Below are 16,637 nucleotides of genomic sequence, written 5' to 3'. Positions count from 1 at the left end.
GGCAGATAATTGATACCCATACAACAAATTGCTTATACTACCCTGCTTAGTAAAAATAAAAATTAAAGTCAGAAAAAATTACTTCTATTAATATATGAATTCCGTAACAACTTACCAGGTTGATAAAGACTTTCCTGGACCTGGCAGTGACAAGCACGGAGTGTTGTTGTTCTTGTAGTAATAACAGACATTGAAGGTGTGCTAACTGCTGTGGTCTGTGGGATGGTGGTTGTACTTGGGCACTTGGGGATTTCCTCGCAGCACATAATGCGAACCTGGTAGTTGAAGCATATCCTGAACTTCCCAACCTGTTCCTCATTCTTGCAAACAAATCCAAAACTGACATCACACTGCACGACTTGACCAATGTTCTGAATACTAATATTAGGAAAGTTTTCTGCCCGGCATTCAATGTCTGCAGGCTGTCCACAAATAGAAATTCCCGCTGCCCTAATGTTGTGAAAGGTTTCCCAGTCTCCATCTCCCGGTTCTGCGGAGGGGAAATCAACATCAAGCCATTTGCCCCACGTGCATATTGGCTCACAAGCAGTAGTAGCTGTACTGGTGGATGTAGTGCTTGCAGTGCTTGGGGACGGGGTTGAGGGCCACACGGTGGATGGAGAGCCTGTGGTGCCCTTTGTGCTCGTGCTGGGTGCTTGGGTTGTAGTGGCTGGAGTCGTTTTGGAGTGGGTAGGGTGTGTAGACAAATGGGTGGTAGACTGGGTGGCAGTTGTGACAGTTGTGGATGTGTGCAGAAGAGTCCATGTTGTGCTCTGGGTGGAAATAGTGGTCTTTGTACTGGTTGGCAAGGTGGTAGTTGTGGAGGGGGTTTCAGAGGTCCTTGTTGGAGGGGGCACCGTAGTTACGGGTGTGCTGGTTTCTGTCGTAGGAGGTGGCATCGTGAGGGGCGTAGTGAGCACGGTTCTGCGATGCGTGGTTGAGCTGACCTCTGTGCTGGTTTTTGTGGTTGTAGGTGGTGGGGATGTTTCTGTGGCTCTGGTTCTGGTTGGCACAGTGAGAGTGGTGGTGCTGATTAGTGTGGTCGGAGGCGGTGTGCTGCCTGTTGTGGTCACCGGGGCGGTGGTTGGACTTGAGCAGATGGGGGTTGGCCCACAGCATAAGACACGTATCTGGTAGTTATAGCACTTGTTGATTTTTCCGGTTTGGTCCTTGTTCTTGCACACCAGGCCAAAGTGCACGTCACACAGCACGACTTGACCAACTTCGTTGATGCTTATGTCCTGTTGGTTTTCAGCTCGGCACTCAATGTCTGCAGGCTGTTCACAGATCTTCTCTCCTGCTGCCCTAATGTTCTGGTAGGTTTCAATGTCCCCCTCTCCTGCTCCCGAGTACGGGGAATCAACATCAAGCCATTTACTCCACGTGCATACCTGCTCACAAGCGGTAGTTGCTGTAGTGGTTGTGGTGCTTGGGGCCGGTGTTGAGGGCACTACGGTGGATGGAGAGGCTGTGGTGCCCTTTGTGCTCGTGCTGGGTGCTTGGGTTGTAGTGGTTAGAGTCGTTTTTGAGTGGGTGGGGATTGTAGACAAATGGGTGGTGGACTGGGTGGCAGTTGTGACAGTTGTGGTGATGGGCGGGAGAGTCCGTGTTGTGCTCTGGGTGGAAATAGTGGTCTTTGTGCTGGTTGGCAGGGTGGTAGTTGTGGAGGGGGTTTCAGAGGTCATTGTTGGAGGGGGCACCGTAGTTACGGGTGTGCTGGTTTCTGTCGTAGGAGGTGGCGTCGTGAGGGGTGTAGTGAACACGGTTGTGCGATGCGTGGTTGAGCTGAACTCTGTGCTGGTTTCAGTGGTTGTAGGTGGTGGGGATGTTTCTGTGGCTCTGGTTCTGGTTGGCACAGTGAGAGTGGTGGTGCTGATTAGTGTGGTCGGAGGCGGTGTGCTGCCTGTTGTGGTCGCCGGGGTGGTGGTTGGACTTGTGCAGATGGGGTTTGGTGTGCAGCACCTGACACGTACCTGGTAGTTGAAGCATATCTCGAACTTCCCGACTTGCTCCTCATTTTTGCACACGAGCCCGAAATTGATGTCACAACTCACTTTCTGACCGACATTGTGGATGCTTATATTAGGAAAGTTCTCAGCACGGCACTCAATGTGTGTAGGCTGTCCACAGATCTTCTCTCCTGCTGCCCTAATGTTGTGGTAGGTTTCGATGTCTCCATCTGATGGTCCTGAGGTGGGGAAATCAACATCAAACCATTTGCTCCACGTGCATATTGGCTCACAAGCAGTAGTAGCTGTACTGGTTGATGTAGTGGTTGCAGTGCTTGGGGACGGGGTTGAGGGCCACACGGTGGATGGAGAGCCTGTGGTGCCCTTTGTGCTCGTGCTGGGTGCTTGGGTTGTAGTGGCTGGAGTCGTTTTGGAGTGGGTAGGGTGTGTAGACAAATGGGTGGTAGACTGGGTGGCAGTTGTGACAGTTGTGGATGTGTGCAGAAGAGTCCATGTTGTGCTCTGGGTGGAAATAGTGGTCTTTGTACTGGTTGGCAAGGTGGTAGTTGTGGAGGGGGTTTCAGAGGTCCTTGTTGGAGGGGGCACCGTAGTTACGGGTGTGCTGGTTTCTGTCGTAGGAGGTGGCATCGTGAGGGGCGTAGTGAGCACGGTTCTGCGATGCGTGGTTGAGCTGACCTCTGTGCTGGTTTCTGTGGTTGTAGGTGGTGGGGATGTTTCTGTGGCTCTGGTTCTGGTTGGCATAGTGACAGTGGTGGTGCTGATTAGTGTGGTCGGAGGCGGTGTGCTGCCTGTTGTGGTCACCGGAGTGGTGGTTGGACTTGAGCAGATGGGGGTTGGCCCACAGCATAAGACACGTATCTGGTAGTTATAGCACTTGTTGATTTTTCCGTTTTGGTCCTTGTTCTTGCACACCAGGCCAAAGTGCACGTCACACAGCACGACTTGACCAACTTCGTTGATGCTTATGTCCTGTTGGTTTTCAGCTCGGCACTCAATGTCTGCAGGCTGTTCACAGATCTTCTCTCCTGCTGCCCTAATGTTCTGGTAGGTTTCAATGTCCCCCTCTCCTGCTCCCGAGTACGGGGAATCAACATCAAGCCATTTACTCCACGTGCATACCTGCTCACAAGCGGTAGTTGCTGTAGTGGTTGTGGTGCTTGGGGCCGGTGTTGAGGGCACTACGGTGGATGGAGAGGCTGTGGTGCCCTTTGTGCTCGTGCTGGGTGCTTGGGTTGTAGTGGTTAGAGTCGTTTTTGAGTGGGTGGGGATTGTAGACATATGGGTGGTGGACTGGGTGGCAGTTGTGACAGTTGTGGTGATGGGCGGGAGAGTCCGTGTTGTGCTCTGGGTGGAAATAGTGGTCTTTGTGCTGGTTGGCAGGGTGGTAGTTGTGGAGAGGGTTTCAGAGGTCGTTGTTGGAGGGGGCACCGTAGTTACGGGTGTGCTGGTTTCTGTCGTAGGAGGTGGCGTCGTGAGGGGTGTAGTGAACACGGTTGTGCGATGCGTGGTTGAGCTGAACTCTGTGCTGGTTTCAGTGGTTGTAGGTGGTGGGGATGTTTCTGTGGCTCTGGTTCTGGTTGGCATAGTGAGAGTGGTGGTGCTGATTAGTGTGGTCGGAGGCGGTGTGCTGCCTGTTGTGGTCGCCGGGGTGGTGGTTGGACTTGTGCAGATGGGGTTTGGTGTGCAGCACCTGACACGTACCTGGTAGTTGAAGCATATCTCGAACTTCCCGACTTGCTCCTCATTTTTGCACACGAGCCCGAAATTGATGTCACAACTCACTTTCTGACCGACATTGTGGATGCTTATATTAGGAAAGTTCTCAGCACGGCACTCAATGTGTGTAGGCTGTCCACAGATCTTCTCTCCTGCTGCCCTAATGTTGTGGTAGGTTTCGATGTCTCCATCTGATGGTCCTGAGGTGGGGAAATCAACATCAAACCATTTGCTCCACGTGCATACCTGCTCACAAGTGGTAGATGATGTAGCGGTTGTAGTGCTTGGGGTCAGTGTTGAGGTCCCTACGGTGGATGGAGAGGCTGTGGTGCCCTTTGTGCTCGTGCTGGGTGCTTGGGTTGTAGTGGTTGGGGTCGTTTTGGAGTGGGTGGGGATTGTAGACAAATGGGTGGTGGACTGGGTGGCAGTTGTGACAGTTGTGGAGGTGTGCGGGAGAGTCTGTGTTGTGCTCTGGGTGGAAATAGTGGTCTTTGTGCTGGTTGGCAGGGTGGTAGTTGTGGAGGGGCTTTGAGAGGTCGTTGTTGGAGGGGGCACCATAGTTACGGGTGTGCTGGTTTCTGTCGTAGGAGGTGGCGTCGTGAGGGTTGTAGTGACCACGGTTGTGCGATGCGTGGTTGAGATGACCTCTGTGCTGGTTTCTGTGGTTGTAGGTGGTGGGGATGTTTCTGTGGCTCTGGTTCTGGTTGGCATAGTGAGAGTGGTGGTGCTGATTAGTGTGGTCGGAGGCGGTGTGCTGCCTGTTGTGGTCACTGGGGCGGTGGTTGGACTTGTGCAGTTGGGGGTTGGCCCACAGCATAAAACACGTATCTGGTAGTTATCGCACTTGTTGACGTTTCCGATTTGGTCCTTGTTCTTGCACACCAGGCCGAAGTGCACGTCACACAGCACGACTTGACCAACTTCGTTGATACTTATGTCTTGTTGGTTTTCAGCTCGGCACTCAATGTCTGCAGGCTGTTCACAGATCTTCTCTCCTGCTGCCCTAATGTTCTGGTAGGTTTCAATGTCCCCCTCTCCTGCTCCCGAGTACGGGGAATCAACATCAAGCCATTTGCTCCACGTGCATACCTGCTCACAAGCGGTAGTTGCTGTAGTGGTTATGGTGCTTGGGGCCGGTGTTGAGGGCACTACAGTGGATGGAGAGGCTGTGGTGCCCTTTGTGCTCGTGCTGGGTGCTTGGGTTGTAGTGGTTGGAGTCGTTTTTGAGTGGGTGGGGAGTGTAGACAAATGGGTGGTGGACTGGGTGGCAGTTGTGACAGTTGTGGAGGTGTGCGGGAGAGTCCGTGTTGTGCTCTGGGTGGAAATAGTGGTCTTTGTGCTGGTTGGCAGGGTGGTAGTTGTGGAGGGGCTTTGAGAGGTCGTTGTTGGAGGGGGCACTGTAGTTACGGGTGTGCTGGTTTCTGTTGTAGGAGGTGGCGTCGTGAGGGTTGTAGTGACCACGGTTGTGCGATGTGTGGTTGAGATGACCTCTGTGCCGGTTTCTGTGGTTGTAGGTGGTGGGGATGTTTCTGTGGCTCTGGTTCTGGTTGGCATAGTGAGAGTGGTGGTGCTGATTAGTGTGGTCGGAGGCGGTGTACTGCCTGTTGTGGTCACTGGGGCGGTGGTTGGACTTGTGCAGTTGGGGGTTGGCCCACAGCATAAGACACGTATCTGGTAGTTATCGCACTTGTTGACGTTTCCGATTTGGTCCTTGTTCTTGCACACCAGGCCGAAGTGCACGTCACACAGCACGACTTGACCAACTTCGTTGATACTTATGTCTTGTTGGTTTTCAGCTCGGCACTCAATGTCTGCAGGCTGTTCACAGATCTTCTCTCCTGCTGCCCTAATGTTCTGGTAGGTTTCAATGTCCCCCTCTCCTGCTCCCGAGTACGGGGAATCAACATCAAGCCATTTGCTCCACGTGCATACCTGCTCACAAGCGGTAGTTGCTGTAGTGGTTGTGGTGCTTGGGGCCGGTGTTGAGGGCACTACGGTGGATGGAGAGGCTGTGGTGCCCTTTGTGCTCGTGCTGGGTGCTTGGGTTGTAGTGGTTAGAGTCGTTTTTGAGTGGGTGGGGATTGTAGACAAATGGGTGGTGGACTGGGTGGCAGTTGTGACAGTTGTGGTGATGGTCGGGAGAGTCCGTGTTGTGCTCTGGGTGGAAATAGTGGTCTTTGTGCTGGTTGGCAGGGTGGTAGTTGTGGAGAGGGTTTCAGAGGTCGTTGTTGGAGGGGGCACCGTAGTTACGGGTGTGCTGGTTTCTGTCGTAGGAGGTGGCGTCGTGAGTGGTGTAGTGACGACGGTTGTGCGATGCGTGGTTGAGCTGAACTCTGTGCTGGTTTCAGTGGTTGTAGGTGGTGGGGATGTTTCTGTGGCTCTGGTTCTGGTTGGCACAGTGAGAGTGGTGGTGCTGATTAGTGTGGTCGGAGGTGGTGTGCTGCCTGTTGTGGTCGCCGGGGTGGTGGTTGGACTTGTGCAGATGGGGTTTGGTGTGCAGCACCTGACACGTACCTGGTAGTTGAAGCATATCTCGAACTTCCCGACTTGCTCCTCATTTTTGCACACGAGCCCGAAATTGATGTCACAACTCACTTTCTGACCGACATTGTGGATGCTTATATTAGGAAAGTTCTCAGCACGGCACTCAATGTGTGTAGGCTGTCCACAGATCTTCTCTCCTGCTGCCCTAATGTTGTGGTAGGTTTCGATGTCTCCATCTGATGGTCCTGAGGTGGGGAAATCAACATCAAACCATTTGCTCCACGTGCATACCTGCTCACAAGTGGTAGATGATGTAGCGGTTGTAGTGCTTGGGGTCAGTGTTGAGGTCCCTACGGTGGATGGAGAGGCTGTGGTGCCCTTTGTGCTCGTGCTGGGTGCTTGGGTTGTAGTGGTTGGGGTCGTTTTGGAGTGGGTGGGGATTGTAGACAAATGGGTGGTGGACTGGGTGGCAGTTGTGACAGTTGTGGAGGTGTGCGGGAGAGTCTGTGTTGTGCTCTGGGTGGAAATAGTGGTCTTTGTGCTGGTTGGCAGGGTGGTAGTTGTGGAGGGGCTTTGAGAGGTCGTTGTTGGAGGGGGCACCATAGTTACGGGTGTGCTGGTTTCTGTCGTAGGAGGTGGCGTCGTGAGGGTTGTAGTGACCACGGTTGTGCGATGCGTGGTTGAGATGACCTCTGTGCTGGTTTCTGTGGTTGTAGGTGGTGGGGATGTTTCTGTGGCTCTGGTTCTGGTTGGCACAGTGAGAGTGGTGGTGCTGATTAGTGTGGTCGGAGGCGGTGTGCTGCCTGTTGTGGTCACTGGGGCGGTGGTTGGACTTGTGCAGTTGGGGGTTGGCCCACAGCATAAGACACGTATCTGGTAGTTATCGCACTTGTTGACGTTTCCGTTTTGGTCCTTGTTCTTGCACACCAGGCCGAAGTGCACGTCACACAGCACGACTTGACCAACTTCGTTGATACTTATGTCTTGTTGGTTTTCAGCTCGGCACTCAATGTCTGCAGGCTGTTCACAGATCTTCTCTCCTGCTGCCCTAATGTTCTGGTAGGTTTCAATGTCCCCCTCTCCTGCTCCCGAGTACGGGGAATCAACATCAAGCCATTTGCTCCACGTGCATACCTGCTCACAAGCGGTAGTTGCTGTAGTGGTTGTGGTGCTTGGGGCCGGTGTTGAGGGCACTACGGTGGATGGAGAGGCTGTGGTGCCCTTTGTGCTCGTGCTGGGTGCTTGGGTTGTAGAGGTTGGAGTCGTTTTTGAGTGGGTGGGGAGTGTAGACAAATGGGTGGTGGACTGGGTGGCAGTTGTGACAGTTGTGGAGGTGTGCGGGAGAGTCCGTGTTGTGCTCTGAGTGGAAATAGTGGTCTTTGTGCTGGTTGGCAGGGTGGTAGTTGTGGAGGGGCTTTGAGAGGTCGTTGTTGGAGGGGGCACTGTAGTTACGGGTGTGCTGGTTTCTGTTGTAGGAGGTGGCGTCGTGAGGGTTGTAGTGACCACGGTTGTGCGATGCGTGGTTGAGATGACCTCTGTGCTGGTTTCTGTGGTTGTAGGTGGTGGGGATGTTTCTGTGGCTCTGGTTCTGGTTGGCATAGTGAGAGTGGTGGTGCTGATTAGTGTGGTCGGAGGCGGTGTGCTGCCTGTTGTGGTCACTGGGGCGGTGGTTGGACTTGTGCAGTTGGGGGTTGGCCCACAGCATAAGACACGTATCTGGTAGTTATCGCACTTGTTGACGTTTCCGATTTGGTCCTTGTTCTTGCACACCAGGCCGAAGTGCACGTCACACAGCACGACTTGACCGACTTCGTTGATACTTATGTCTTGTTGGTTTTCAGCTCGGCACTCAATGTCTGCAGGCTGTTCACAGATCTTCTCTCCTGCTGCCCTAATGTTCTGGTAGGTTTCAATGTCCCCCTCTCCTGCTCCCGAGTACGGGGAATCAACATCAAGCCATTTGCTCCACGTGCATACCTGCTCACAAGCGGTAGTTGCTGTAGTGGTTGTGGTGCTTGGGGCCGGTGTTGAGGGCACTACAGTGGATGGAGAGGCTGTGGTGCCCTTTGTGCTCGTGCTGGGTGCTTGGGTTGTAGTGGTTGGAGTCGTTTTTGAGTGGGTGGGGAGTGTAGACAAATGGGTGGTGGACTGGGTGGCAGTTGTGACAGTTGTGGAGGTGTGCGGGAGAGTCCGTGTTGTGCTCTGGGTGGAAATAGTGGTCTTTGTACTGGTTGGCAAGGTGGTAGTTGTGGAGGGGCTTTGAGAGGTCGTTGTTGGAGGGGGCACTGTAGTTACGGGTGTGCTGGTTTTTGTCGTAGGAGGTGGCATCGTGAGGGATGTAGTGAACACGGTTATGCGATGCGTGGTTGAGCTGACCTCTGTGCTGGTTTCTGTGGTTGAAGGAGGTGGGGATGTTTCTGTGGCTCTGGTTCTGGTTGGCACAGTGAGAGTGGTGGTGCTGATTAGTGTGGTCGGAGGTGGTGTGCTGCCTGTTGTGGTCGCCGGGGTGGTGGTTGGACTTGCACAGATGGGGTTTGGTGTGCAGCACCTGACACGTACCTGGTAGTTGAAGCATATCTCGAACTTCCCGACTTGCTCCTCATTTTTGCACACGAGCCCGAAATTGATGTCACAACTCACTTTCTGACCTACATTATGGATGCTTATATTAGGAAAGTTCTCAGCACGGCACTCAATGTGTGTAGGCTGTCCACAGATCTTCTCTCCTGCTGCCCTAATGTTGTGGTAGGTTTCGATGTCTCCATCTGATGGTCCTGAGGTGGGGAAATCAACATCAAACCATTTGCTCCACGTGCATACCTGCTCACAAGTGGTAGATGATGTAGCGGTTGTAGTGCTTGGGGTCAGTGTTGAGGTCCCTACGGTGGATGGAGAGGCTGTGGTGCCCTTTGTGCTCGTGCTGGGTGCTTGGGTTGTAGTGGTTGGGGTCGTTTTGGAGTGGGTGGGGATTGTAGACAAATGGGTGGTGGACTGGGTGGCAGTTGTGACAGTTGTGGAGGTGTGCGGGAGAGTCTGTGTTGTGCTCTGGGTGGAAATAGTGGTCTTTGTGCTGGTTGGCAGGGTGGTAGTTGTGGAGGGGCTTTGAGAGGTCGTTGTTGGAGGGGGCACCATAGTTACGGGTGTGCTGGTTTCTGTCATAGGAGGTGGCGTCGTGAGGGTTGTAGTGACCACGGTTGTGCGATGCGTGGTTGAGATGACCTCTGTGCTGGTTTCTGTGGTTGTAGGTGGTGGGGATGTTTCTGTGGCTCTGGTTCTGGTTGGCACAGTGAGAGTGGTGGTGCTGATTAGTGTGGTCGGAGGCGGTGTGCTGCCTGTTGTGGTCACTGGGGCGGTGGTTGGACTTGTGCAGTTGGGGGTTGGCCCACAGCATAAGACACGTATCTGGTAGTTATCGCACTTGTTGACGTTTCCGTTTTGGTCCTTGTTCTTGCACACCAGGCCGAAGTGCACGTCACACAGCACGACTTGACCAACTTCGTTGATACTTATGTCTTGTTGGTTTTCAGCTCGGCACTCAATGTCTGCAGGCTGTTCACAGATCTTCTCTCCTGCTGCCCTAATGTTCTGGTAGGTTTCAATGTCCCCCTCTCCTGCTCCCGAGTACGGGGAATCAACATCAAGCCATTTGCTCCACGTGCATACCTGCTCACAAGCGGTAGTTGCTGTAGTGGTTGTGGTGCTTGGGGCCGGTGTTGAGGGCACTACGGTGGATGGAGAGGCTGTGGTGCCCTTTGTGCTCGTGCTGGGTGCTTGGGTTGTAGTGGTTGGAGTCGTTTTTGAGTGGGTGGGGAGTGTAGACAAATGGGTGGTGGACTGGGTGGCAGTTGTGACAGTTGTGGAGGTGTGCGGGAGAGTCCGTGTTGTGCTCTGAGTGGAAATAGTGGTCTTTGTGCTGGTTGGCAGGGTGGTAGTTGTGGAGGGGCTTTGAGAGGTCGTTGTTGGAGGGGGCACTGTAGTTACGGGTGTGCTGGTTTCTGTTGTAGGAGGTGGCGTCGTGAGGGTTGTAGTGACCACGGTTGTGCGATGCGTGGTTGAGATGACCTCTGTGCTGGTTTCTGTGGTTGTAGGTGGTGGGGATGTTTCTGTGGCTCTGGTTCTGGTTGGCATAGTGAGAGTGGTGGTGCTGATTAGTGTGGTCGGAGGCGGTGTGCTGCCTGTTGTGGTCACTGGGGCGGTGGTTGGACTTGTGCAGTTGGGGGTTGGCCCACAGCATAAGACACGTATCTGGTAGTTATCGCACTTGTTGACGTTTCCGATTTGGTCCTTGTTCTTGCACACCAGGCCGAAGTGCACGTCACACAGCACGACTTGACCGACTTCGTTGATACTTATGTCTTGTTGGTTTTCAGCTCGGCACTCAATGTCTGCAGGCTGTTCACAGATCTTCTCTCCTGCTGCCCTAATGTTCTGGTAGGTTTCAATGTCCCCCTCTCCTGCTCCCGAGTACGGGGAATCAACATCAAGCCATTTGCTCCACGTGCATACCTGCTCACAAGCGGTAGTTGCTGTAGTGGTTGTGGTGCTTGGGGCCGGTGTTGAGGGCACTACAGTGGATGGAGAGGCTGTGGTGCCCTTTGTGCTCGTGCTGGGTGCTTGGGTTGTAGTGGTTGGAGTCGTTTTTGAGTGGGTGGGGAGTGTAGACAAATGGGTGGTGGACTGGGTGGCAGTTGTGACAGTTGTGGAGGTGTGCGGGAGAGTCCGTGTTGTGCTCTGGGTGGAAATAGTGGTCTTTGTACTGGTTGGCAAGGTGGTAGTTGTGGAGGGGCTTTGAGAGGTCGTTGTTGGAGGGGGCACTGTAGTTACGGGTGTGCTGGTTTTTGTCGTAGGAGGTGGCATCGTGAGGGTTGTAGTGAACACGGTTATGCGATGCGTGGTTGAGCTGACCTCTGTGCTGGTTTCTGTGGTTGAAGGTGGTGGGGATGTTTCTGTGGCTGTGGTTCTGGTTGGCACAGTGAGAGTGGTGGTGCTGATTAGTGTGGTCGGAGGTGGTGTGCTGCCTGTTGTGGTCGCCGGGGTGGTGGTTGGACTTGCACAGATGGGGTTTGGTGTGCAGCACCTGACACGTACCTGGTAGTTGAAGCATATCTCGAACTTCCCGACTTGCTCCTCATTTTTGCACACGAGCCCGAAATTGATGTCACAACTCACTTTCTGACCTACATTATGGATGCTTATATTAGGAAAGTTCTCAGCACGGCACTCAATGTGTGTAGGCTGTCCACAGATCTTCTCTCCTGCTGCCCTAATGTTGTGGTAGGTTTCAATGTCTCCATCTGATGGTCCTGAGGTGGGGAAATCAACATCAAGCCATTTGCTCCACGTGCATACCTGCTCACAAGCAGTAGTTGCTGTAGTGGTTGTGGTGCTTGGGGCCGGTGTTGAGGGCACTACAGTGGATGAAGAGGCTGTGGTGCCCTTTGTGCTCGTGCTGGGTGCTTGGGTTGTAGTGGTTAGAGTCGTTTTTGAGTGGGTGGGGATTGTAGACAAATGGGTGGTGGACTGGGTGGCAGTTGTGACAGTTGTGGTGATGGTCGGGAGAGTCCGTGTTGTGCTCTGGGTGGAAATAGTGGTCTTTGTGCTGGTTGGCAGGGTGGTAGTTGTGGAGAGGGTTTCAGAGGTCGTTGTTGGAGGGGGCACCGTAGTTACGGGTGTGCTGGTTTCTGTCGTAGGAGGTGGCGTCGTGAGTGGTGTAGTGACGACGGTTGTGCGATGCGTGGTTGAGCTGAACTCTGTGCTGGTTTCAGTGGTTGTAGGTGGTGGGGATGTTTCTGTGGCTCTGGTTCTGGTTGGCACAGTGAGAGTGGTGGTGCTGATTAGTGTGGTCGGAGGCGGTGTGCTGCCTGTTGTGGTCGCCGGGGTGGTGGTTGGACTTGTGCAGATGGGGTTTGGTGTGCAGCACCTGACACGTACCTGGTAGTTGAAGCATATCTCGAACTTCCCGACTTGCTCCTCATTTTTGCACACGAGCCCGAAATTGATGTCACAACTCACTTTCTGACCTACATTATGGATGCTTATATTAGGAAAGTTCTCAGCACGGCACTCAATGTGTGTAGGCTGTCCACAGATCTTCTCTCCTGCTGCCCTAATGTTGTGGTAGGTTTCAATGTCTCCATCTGATGGTCCTGAGGTGGGGAAATCAACATCAAGCCATTTGCTCCACGTGCATACCTGCTCACAAGCAGTAGTTGCTGTAGTGGTTGTGGTGCTTGGGGCCGGTGTTGAGGGCACTACAGTGGATGAAGAGGCTGTGGTGCCCTTTGTGCTCGTGCTGGGTGCTTGGGTTGTAGTGGTTGGAGTCGTTTTTGAGTGGGTGGGGAGTGTAGACAAATGGGTGGTGGACTGGGTGGCAGTTGTGACAGTTGTGGAGGTGTGCGGGAGAGTCCGTGTTGTGCTCTGGGTGGAAATAGTGGTCTTTGTACTGGTTGGCAGGGTGGTAGTTGTGGAGGGGGTTTCAGAGGTCGTTGTTGGAGGGGGCACCGTAGTTACGGGTGTGCTGGTTTCTGTGGTAGGTGGTGGCATCGTGGGGGGCGTAGGTACCACGGTTGTGCGATGTGTGGTTAAGATGACCTCTGTGCTGGTTTCTGTGGTTGTAGGTGGTGGTGATGTTTCTGTGGCTCTGGTTCTGGTTGGCATAGTGAGAGTGGTGGTGCTGATTAGTGTGGTCGGAGGCGTGCTTAGGGTGGCGCTGGTGGGTAGTTTGGTAGTTGCTGATGCTGTTTTAGAGGTCGTTATGACTGGGGGCACAGTTTTTAAGGGTGTGCTGGTTTCTATCGTAGGCGGTGGTGTCTTGTGTGTTGTGCTTCCCAGTGTTGTGGCATGCGTTGTTAGAATGATCTTTGTGCTGGTTTCCATGGTTTTAGCGGTTGTGGTTGTTTGTTTTTGAGTAAGCTGATGTTTTGTGGGAACTGTTGTTGTCCGTGTATGTATTACAACTGGTTTTGTCGTTAGAGTTGTTGGGCATTGTGTCGTTTCATTTTTGCAGCACTCAATTTGTATTTCATAGTCTAAGCATATGTGTGGGAATTGATCTCTGTTATAGCATATCAAGCCTTCAGTTTTGGTGCATGTAACATTTTGTTTTAAATCTTTCAAACTAGTATTGGGGAACCTTACTGCTCTGCATTTAACATTCTTTGGTGTTTCACAAACAGAATATCCTTTTTCTCTTATATTTTTAAATGTTTCTAAGTCTCCACCATTGATTCCTTGTTTTGGGTAATATATGTTATACCACTGTGACCATTTACAGATTTCCTTTGTGCAAGCAGCAGTTGTTGAAGAAATAGTGGTTATAGGTTTTGCACTTGTGGTTGGTAGAATGGAGCTTGTCATTGTGGTTGTTTCTGGGACTGAAGTTGTTGAAAGAGTTGTGGTTGTCATGGTACTCATTGATAGGGTAGTTGTTTTATATTTTGTGGAGGTAGGTTGTGGTGTAGCTGTGGAATGTACAAAAGTTGTAGTGGTTTCTGGAGGGATAGTTTCTGTGACAGTAGTTGCTGTTTCAGTTGACTTTATGCTAGTTGTAGTTGTGTATCCACATGGTACAAAAGTACAGCAGTAGATTTTGATCTGATAATTGTGACACTTCATTGGATTTTGGTCCTTGTTATAACATATAAGACCTGCTGTTGTATTGCATTCTACTTTTTGCCCAAGTTCATTTAACGGTGTGGTTGGATAGTCCTTTGCTCTGCATTCAACAGCCTTTGGAGCTTTGCAGATTTTGTAACCTTCAGCTCTTAAGTTATCAAATGTATCAAAGTCTTCATCATTTTCCCCATTGTCTGGATAACGCACATCATACCACTGTGACCATTTACATACTTCATGAACACATAGTGGTATAGTTGATGGTACTGTGATTACAAACAAAAAAACAGAATAAACAAACATAAAAAGAATTGTACTAAAAAGTATACTACTATATTTTCTGTTTTAAGTTGAATATACTAAAAAGTTCCCATAAATATTCTCCTTTTCGTTGTTCTACATACATTGAATATTTTTCTAAAGCAAGGTTCTAGCATGTTAAGCCTATAAGACAACCATTTCAGGTTAGTTTGATTATAATTGGTATAGTTATTAAAAATAGAGAAAATAACACTCAGTGTATAAACCTATTGGCATGAAGAGGTACAACTTAAAATAGAATTTGCATTGCCTCTTGTGAAGTGCCAGGATGAAGATCACCTGCCTAAAATGATAATTTAGTTGCACTTCCATAATTTAAACACTTGGAAAATACATATATTTTTATGGAATTCCGTATAATTTCCCATTTTGTGAAGCCTGCTTATCTTTTTATGCACCATCTCCTAAGCATTAAGACCCCGATCCAAAGCGTAATGCATGCAATAGGTAAATATCACTGAACTCATTGGGCTTTAGATCAGGTCTGATTATGCAGCAAATATATTTTTACATTGATTTGCTATTAATAAAATATACTACATTGTCTTTATTCCTCCATTTAATCATAAAATAATTACAGTAGGGTTGAAGCAGCTATACAAGATATATAGGGGCATAATGAGGAGCAACAGCCTTAAGCTGTACTAGTGGAAATTTAGGTTGGAGATTAGGAAGGACTTTCTGACTATGAGGGTGGTCAAGTATTGGAATAAGCTACCTAGAGAGATTGTGGACATCTCATTCCTGGGAATTTTCAAGAACAGGTAAAACACTTGGCTGGGATGGTTTAGTCAAGGATGATCCTGCCCTGTGCAAGAAGTTGGACTAGTTGGCCTTGTGAGGTCTTTTCCAGCCCTATTTTCCTATGATCCTAGGTCATTGCTTTCTGTTGAATCAGTCTAAATAGCAAGAATAGCATCAAAATCTTGTACAGCGATTGTATTTTCTTTATGTTTTGTGTTTACATTTCTTTACTAGCTAGTGATTGGAACCCCAATCAATGTAGAAAATGCAAATAAAGAGTTAGGGCTTATTGGGAACATCTACAAGTGACACTTCATCACTATAACATCGCGTTATGGTGATGTAGCTTGTCGCTATGATGATGCAGCATCGCTGGGCACAAAATGCAACACTGACACAACATCTATGTAGTGATGAGCTACCTCATTATAGTGTGTTGCTACAGTGATGTAGCATCTAAAAATAACCAGGCACCATTATTTTGTGTTCCAAAAGAAAGTAATAAATAACGGCTCAGTAACAACAGCACCGTGGGGGGCACATGTAGACGTGCCCACTGACTTTTAACTTTCTGATTCATTCATTGGAAATATAAGTATGTACTTATTTTGTTAGGTAAATTTCTCTCAATGGTAAATAGAGAAATCTCAACATGGTTATTACAGAAGGTACCTGTAGTGGTAGTTATAGGTGTTGAAGAGGTAAATACAAATGGTGTTGTGGTTACAGGACATTCATAGACAGTTCTGTTGATTGTTCCATTCGGGCCACAGGTTGCAAGAATACATGCACCAATACCATCTGTAGTGTTGTAGATGACAGCATGATATGGATAAGTCTTTCCATCATATGTGCAATTGCAGGCTGTAAATCAAAAGAAAATGTCATCCTTGGACACTGAGAGTTTGAAACAGATTCCACCACGTCCTTCATATTCAAACTGAAACTGCTTTGTCAACATACCGTGTTCATCGTGCTTGCAATTGATTTTGCCTTCAAGCGTGCATTCACTGAGGAAGAAAAGAAAAAAGAAATATGAGTAAGCTCAAAAGTAGTTTTTCTTCAAGTCATTCCTTCAGCAGTGCATTTCTGCTGCAAAAAAGGCAGATAAGGTAGGGTCTTTTAATCTATGTACAGGGTTTGCTCTTGATATGTTCCAAGAGACTGCACTGAAGAAGGCTTTGAAAGTAAGGGAAAGACGGAGAGGAGCAGTTGGACGGGATATCCTGATCATCTCTTTCCTTGGAGAGGAAGTGCACTTGATGTGGCGCACCTCTATAACATGTAGTTGCCACACTGGCCGTGTCTACACAAGCGTGGATGTTTGGTTTCCTGGTGAAAACTAACCGCGGTACACCTTGTGCTGCCGCTAGCTGTCCCAGGGGAACACCTCAGGTGAGGTAGGGAAGGCTGAGACCAGCACTGAGCTGGCCCCAGGAACCTTACACTGCCCCTGCATGAACCACTCCACATTTTTTTTACTGAGGGTTTTTTTGACCCCATCAAAACCCGCCCTGCGCTGCAAGGGAGCAGTGCAGAGAACAGCTGAATGTGTGGGATTTGATGCCACAGACATGACTGCGGTACCACATACTGCACAGCTGCACTTGTCTGGACATGGTCACAGAGTCTCTTTTGCTGCTTTGTTACCTGGTGAGAAGGATTTTGTCTCCCTCAGACTTCTACCTGTTAGAACACAGCCTTTTCTCAGGGTTTGCAAGCTATAGGGGGAAGATCTATTATTTAGGGCTAGTCACAGATAGCTCTCTTCACACTGACTAAGGGTAT

General features: G+C 50.3%; 1 protein-coding gene across 1 annotated transcript in view; it reads right to left on the bottom strand.

Moving 5' to 3' along the window:
• Positions 1-16,637, bottom strand: part of LOC102568121 (mucin-5AC) — a 65,552-nt gene that overhangs the window by 19,856 nt on the left and 29,059 nt on the right. Inside the window, exons 29-31 of the mRNA XM_059722573.1 lie at positions 15,813-15,859; positions 15,522-15,713; positions 116-14,050 (exon numbers count right to left, since the gene is read on the bottom strand). Of these exons, the coding sequence (XP_059578556.1) occupies positions 116-14,050; positions 15,522-15,713; positions 15,813-15,859 (14,174 nt within the window). The remainder of the gene's footprint in view (positions 1-115; positions 14,051-15,521; positions 15,714-15,812; positions 15,860-16,637) is intronic.

This window comes from Alligator mississippiensis, chromosome 2 (genome assembly GCF_030867095.1).
Source record: "Alligator mississippiensis isolate rAllMis1 chromosome 2, rAllMis1, whole genome shotgun sequence".
NCBI classification, from domain to species: Eukaryota; Metazoa; Chordata; order Crocodylia; family Alligatoridae; genus Alligator; species Alligator mississippiensis.
The sequence above is the reverse complement of the archived record's forward strand: the minus strand, read 5'-3'. Positions and strand labels throughout refer to the sequence as shown.